This window comes from Micropterus dolomieu, unplaced genomic scaffold, assembly GCF_021292245.1.
Source record: "Micropterus dolomieu isolate WLL.071019.BEF.003 ecotype Adirondacks unplaced genomic scaffold, ASM2129224v1 contig_6068, whole genome shotgun sequence".
Classification (NCBI taxonomy): domain Eukaryota; kingdom Metazoa; phylum Chordata; class Actinopteri; order Centrarchiformes; family Centrarchidae; genus Micropterus; species Micropterus dolomieu.
Genome location: NW_025735057.1, coordinates 1 through 6,136, shown reverse-complemented (window position 1 = coordinate 6,136; position 6,136 = coordinate 1). Strand labels below are relative to the sequence as shown.

Sequence of the window (6,136 nt, the reverse complement as noted above, 5' to 3'; positions counted from 1 at the left end):
ACGACCATGACTAAAAATTAATTAGACATCCAAACGAGAGACAGTGAGGCCTTGTTGGATTCTTACATAAAGTTGATAGCACCTACAGCCAGGCTCTATAGGAGTAAACTAACATAGGAGGCCTTTGCAAGGAGGGCCTGATAAGGGAAGAAGACTCGATTTATGAACACAAAGGGGCCCTTGTGAGGCTGAAGGTCAACATGTTATGCAGCATACAGAACACAAACCTGCGTGCATGTGTTCATGTTGAACAAACTGTGTGATTGGTTTATGCATGTACATTTTCAGATGATGTCTTATTTCTCATGTCACATTTCAGTTTAATTTCTTTATAGGTGTTGTTAGGTAGAATACACTATTGTTTTAATATTGAATATGTGTAGAGATGGGGGTGGAGGTGGGTCGGACCCACAAGAGTAGGAGCGAAACATGATATCAATCAATGTATTTCAGAGTAGAGGAGTCTGCTCCCAGGACCAGCTCGAATAAACGTGTATTTGTTGTATTTGTTTATTTTCTTGAAATTATCACTAAACTTGAGTTAATTAGAATTTTAGTGTAATCTGTGTCTCATTAAAAGGAATGCCATTTATACTGAAAAGACAACAGTTCATCTAAGTCTAAGGGACAGTTACATCCAAGAGAATGAAGTGTGAGAGTGAGGGCCTGTTAGGCCTCTGGCCTGGTCTGAGGGTTTTATCTCCCACAATCCCTAGAGCTAAAATAAAAAAAATCATAATAGAAAGTCAGCTTCAAAAACAGCCTTAGTTTCATCCACCCCACCTTTGTAACTATCTCAGTTTCTTTACCTTAATCTGAAAGGACAACCAATGATTATATCAGATCTTGTATATTTCTAAATTCTCAGTGTGTATGAACAATACTTGGTAATACTTGGTAAAAAAAGGGATATGCGAGACATGTCAGTAAACATTACATAGGCAACATCTTTGGCAAATATTTGGTCAGTGTATTGTCCAGTTATTTGTGGATTTACTTACTATATATATACAGAGCCAAAACCCACATCTAAAAATGTTTTGGTTTGGTGAAAAAAGTACACAGTTCTTGTTTAAATATACACACATACTCCTCTTCCTCACATAAAAACCATGACCTGAATATGAAGTGTTCCATCATTAAAGTTTAGTGTACTGATGATTCATTAACTGCAACTGCTGTATGGCAGTTCAATTTTCAAATATTTGTTGTATGTATATGGTGCTATGTAGATAGAGTGAATGATAGGATGCTTCATGTCAGAGTGTTATTTTAAGCACCCTCTTCATGGGTGTGATCTTAATGAAGACGAAAACCACAGTGGTTGACACCCATAATGTATCTTTTACCACTCCTAAACTGCAAACACCCAATGACCTATATTAATGACATCGATGTCCGTTCGCTCGATCCCTCTCAGGACAGGAATCATGATCATTAGAACAGCCAGGATGCCGCTTGGATGGGTGATACCATGGCTAACCCTCTGCCTTGGACTATCTGCAGAGGCCAGTGGTATGTATGGGACACTGTATTCATTCATACTGTATATCACATCCAACCTTATTATCCTGCACTGTCCAGTATAAAGGTTGGTTAGTGGATAATACAAACAGTGTCCTTTTGTCTGATATTTTTGATCATGTGCAGTGACTATATAAATGTCTTTCTCTTTTGTAAGAAATGTTTCATCCGGTGACCAAAATGCCAGTAATTACAGGTACTTAGTTTTTTGTTAAAAATGCTAAAAATCATGTCCTATTTGAACTACAGTGTAATGAATGTTTTTTTTCTCCACAAACTAGAAGTTAGCCCCTCTCACAACGACCAGTGCTGCAGCACATGGGGATATTACCAATTTAAGACTTTCGATGGAGATTTCTTCCAGCTTCCCTCCACTTGCAACTACGTCCTTGTGTCCCAGTGTAAGAGCAACTACGAGGCATTCAATGTTCAGCTGCAAAGGCATGAGATAAATGGGGTCCCCACCATTAAGAAGGTCACTATGAAACTGGACGGGGTCATTGTGGAGTTAGTCAATACTTCCATCAAAGTCAATGATAAACCGTGAGTCTGCTTTGATAACTTTTCTTTATCAGCTGATGTACTGGTGACAGTGATGGTTATTGTCTGGTCATCTTACTGGAATGTTTTTCTTGTTTCCTCTAGTGTCAATATACCATTCAGCCAGGTTGGCATTTCAATTGAAAGAATTGTCTCCTATGTCAAAATCGAGTCAAAGCTGGGTTTGGTCATCATGTGGAATGAAGAAGACTCCCTTTGGGTATGTTTATCCATCTTGCTCGTCATCAAACCTGATTGCACTTACGTGTAAATAATATCTGATATTGATTTTTATTATTATTTTGATATCTTACAGATGAGCCTAGACATTAAGCTCTGAAAATATATGTACTGTATTTAGTTTTACTGCTATTCAAGAGATTGGTGAAATGACTCAGGTGATTAAATGAATTCACAGTAAATTAAAGGGAAGTAATTGTGAGGGTTCAGTGTCTTGATCGACACTTTATATATAAAGTCTATAAAGTAAGACCAAACATCATATTACCAGGGATGCTGTTAAAAATGCATTTTGCATGCATTAAATGCATATGTTAAAGAAAACAATTGACAACCAATGGTTTTCAACCACGCCATTGCAACTATTCAGACAATATTCCTTACTAAAAAGCAATAGGGAATGTTCAGTTTTGAGTATGCTTTTAAAAGGACATCTCATGTCCTCAGGAAGGTTACTCCTTCAACAAGGAGCACAAGAAGTAGGAGCATAAATTTAAGCCTGACAGCTTGAAACAGTAGTTGTCAAAACAATCTCCAATTAAGGCCCACTTACTCTGCATCGAATCACACAGTCTTCATCAGCAGTTCGCTAAGTTATCATGTGGATGTTCAAACTTTTCATTCTTGTTTGATTTGGTTGAAAAAAGAAAGGAAACTACAAACAACTAAAAATTGTTAGGTAGTTAGGACACCACTTGTTGAGACCTTGAGATCACTTGAAATTTTTCCCTGGTTTTAAGGTTGAGCTGGATAAGAAATTCAAGAATCAGACATGTGGCCTGTGTGGTGACTTCAACGGAGTCCAGCGTTATAATGAGTTCACTGATTCAGGTAAATACTAAATAATAAAACTTAAAACAAACTGCGTAAAGTACTCACATTTGCTTAAATGTTTTTTCCCCCTCAGAAACAGGGAATTCTTTAACTCCTTATTATGGGGAAGCATGGAAACTCAATGGTCCTACGGAAAACTGCGAAGCAATCTCTACAGCCCCAAAGACGTGTGAAAATCAGGTATGTTAAAATGGATTTGCTTGAAATAGTTTTACATTTTAACATTTAGGTTTGTGTTAAATTTAAATAAATAATATACTTTGACCCACAGATAGCCCTCTGTGAGAATCTGCTGAAAAAACCTGCATTCCACAGCTGTCAAAACCTGATTGATATTGACTCCTTTGTCAAAGCCTGTGTGGAGGACCTGTGCTACTGTAACAGCAACGATACGTCATGCTTGTGTTCAACCATATCAGAGTACTCCCGTCAGTGTGCTCATGCAGGCGGGAAACCAAAGCAATGGAAGAGTGCACAACTGTGTGGTAAGAACAGCAGTCAAAACATTTACATATTCGGGCTTTGATGTTTTCACTGTATTTGTATCAGAATCACAGTTTTGAAATTGTAAAATTGTAAAATTGATTTGTGTTGAATAGAAAAAACATGCCCTTTCAACATGGTGTATAAGGAATGTGGTAGTCCCTGTTCTGACACCTGCAGCAACCTCCAGAGAAGCCAAGTGTGTGATGATCACTGCATAGATGGATGCTTCTGTCCATCTGGTAAGTTTCCTGATTTTAAAACCAGCATAGATCATGTTTGTACATAGAGCAGCAAATGTTACAAAATGAAGCTGTAGTTTTAGCAGCAAGCCAGCACCTGTGTTTTGGTATTTACTTGCCTAAAAGACATACTTCATGTATGAGCTTATCACATTCATTACCTTTGTGCTTGTCCTCTCAAAACTCATCTTTGTATATATTTTTGGCTGCAATCAGTTAGGTGTACAACTCTGTAGCCTTATTAAAAACATTGAAAGTTGACATGCCACCGACAATAAAATCTAAATAAGGTGCTTGGATTTAATGCAGTTTTTTACATTTTAAATGGAGATATGTGGATATACTCAATATTCTTTGCCTAGTAAACAATGTTGTTGACTTTGACATCCTTTAAACTTATGTTAAGATATGTTTTGTTAATTCATGCATGCACATTTTGTAACTGAGAGCACAAATTAAGCAATTCAAAGGCAATTTCTTTTTCCGATGACACCTACTGGGCTCCTTGGGACACTCTGGTGATAAAACAAGTAAAACAAGTGGTAATAAATGTTTTGCAGTACTACACATGTACTGCGCTAACAGGGTTTGCAATGTGTAGAGCAGTTTAAGAAAGCTTAAGATTAATCAGGTCATTGTTTTTCTCCCAAGGGACTGTCTTCGATGACATTACAAAAAGTGGGTGTGTTGCTGTTGACCAGTGCTCTTGCTTACATAATGGCAAGCCATACAAACCAGGCGAATCATACTCAAGTCCATGTAGAAAATGGTAATTACTTCACTGTCTTCACTTTATTATAATGTTTACATTTACAACATGCATGTTTATGTGGCTTTGTCCAGTTGAACTGACTGAACTCTGTTGACAGCACTTGTGGCCAGGGGGAGTGGATCTGTAACCAAATGAACTGTCCTGGTATCTGCTCCATACTGGGTGGCTCCCACATCTCCACCTATGATTATAAAACATACACGTTTCATGGACTCTGCTCTTATGTCCTCACCAAGGTGAGGCATTTAGACTGAAATTCGAACAAAATGACAATATTTGTAAATAAGCAAACCGTTTGTAATTAAGTGCATTTTTATCTTTGCGATATTAGGAAACTAATGGGACTTTCAGTGTCCTTGGTGACCTGGTCAAATGTGAAAAATCAGATCAAACAACTTGCCTGACTGCAGTCACTCTACTACTGCCTAATCAAGTGGTAAAATTACAGTATATTATGGGTCTCTTATATCTGTTGGAAAGTTTGAGATTTACTCAGAAGTTTTTACATATTAACTGTATATTTATATGTGCCATTCGGTATTTTTTCAATTGCAGATGATTGTGGTTGAGGCCAATGGACAGGTTACTTATAACAAAATGATCTCTCACCTGCCTTTTTACAGGGGTAAGTGGTTGTTTCTTTTTGGTGTGCATTCTTCTATAAAGTCAGGAGATATAAATGAGTTTGCTGAAAAAACATTCTCTTTATTCAAAATGTTTTTTCCTGCGCAGATGACATCACAGTCTTCAGCCCATCGACATTCTTCATTGTAATCCACACCACCTATGGGCTTCAACTTGAGATTCAGCTCACACCCATTATGCAGGTCTACATCAAAGCCAGTGTTTCAAATAAAGGAAAACTGAACGGTGTGTTTTACTTTTTGAGCACTTTTGATTATAGTGTCAAATATCCACCTTAGTGTATATTTGTAGTGAGAATTTAATTAAGTAGTAAGTCAAAGTCATTGTCTTTATCCAGGCCTTTGCGGAAATTTTAACAATGTGGGAGCTGATGACTTCAAAAGCACAAATGGATTGATTGAGGGAACAGCTTGGACATTTGCCAACACATGGAAGACCAAAGCAAGCTGCCCCGATGTGACAAACATACTTAGGGACCCCTGCATTTTGAGTGTAGACAATGGTAGGTGACAGACCACATGTTCCATATTTTTAATATCATTCTTCACAACACTCTACCAGTGATGTTTATTTGTTTTTGTAGAGAAATATGCCAAACACTGGTGCTCAATGCTGACAGACCCAAAAGGGATTTTCTCTCAATGCCATTCTACAATAAACCCTCAAGACTATCAAACTGTAAGTATTTCTTTTTGTATGCATTCTAATGTGTGTGGACATGTCTTAATATATTTGTAGGTCTAAGAAAACACACAAGCCCACTATCCTTGTCGGGTCTGACCTCTATGGGGAGACCAAAATGCTGGACCCCACAGGTTTAAAGGGCTGTTTGAGGGTTAAGACTGGGTTTTAGGGT

General features: G+C 37.7%; 1 protein-coding gene across 1 annotated transcript; it reads left to right on the top strand.

The window, feature by feature from the left end:
- Window positions 1–385: 385 nt before the first annotated feature.
- Window positions 386–5,958, top strand: LOC123964887 (mucin-5AC-like; the record flags this gene model as incomplete). The annotated part of the gene is made up of 14 exons (XM_046041554.1): window positions 386–416; window positions 1,806–2,067; window positions 2,170–2,284; window positions 3,045–3,135; window positions 3,212–3,318; window positions 3,410–3,623; window positions 3,738–3,863; window positions 4,515–4,632; window positions 4,733–4,871; window positions 4,967–5,071; window positions 5,191–5,260; window positions 5,368–5,505; window positions 5,618–5,782; window positions 5,864–5,958. Coding segments are annotated over exons 1-14 (1,776 nt in total), but the record flags the coding sequence as incomplete, so codon positions are not given.
- Window positions 5,959–6,136: the final 178 nt, after the last annotated feature.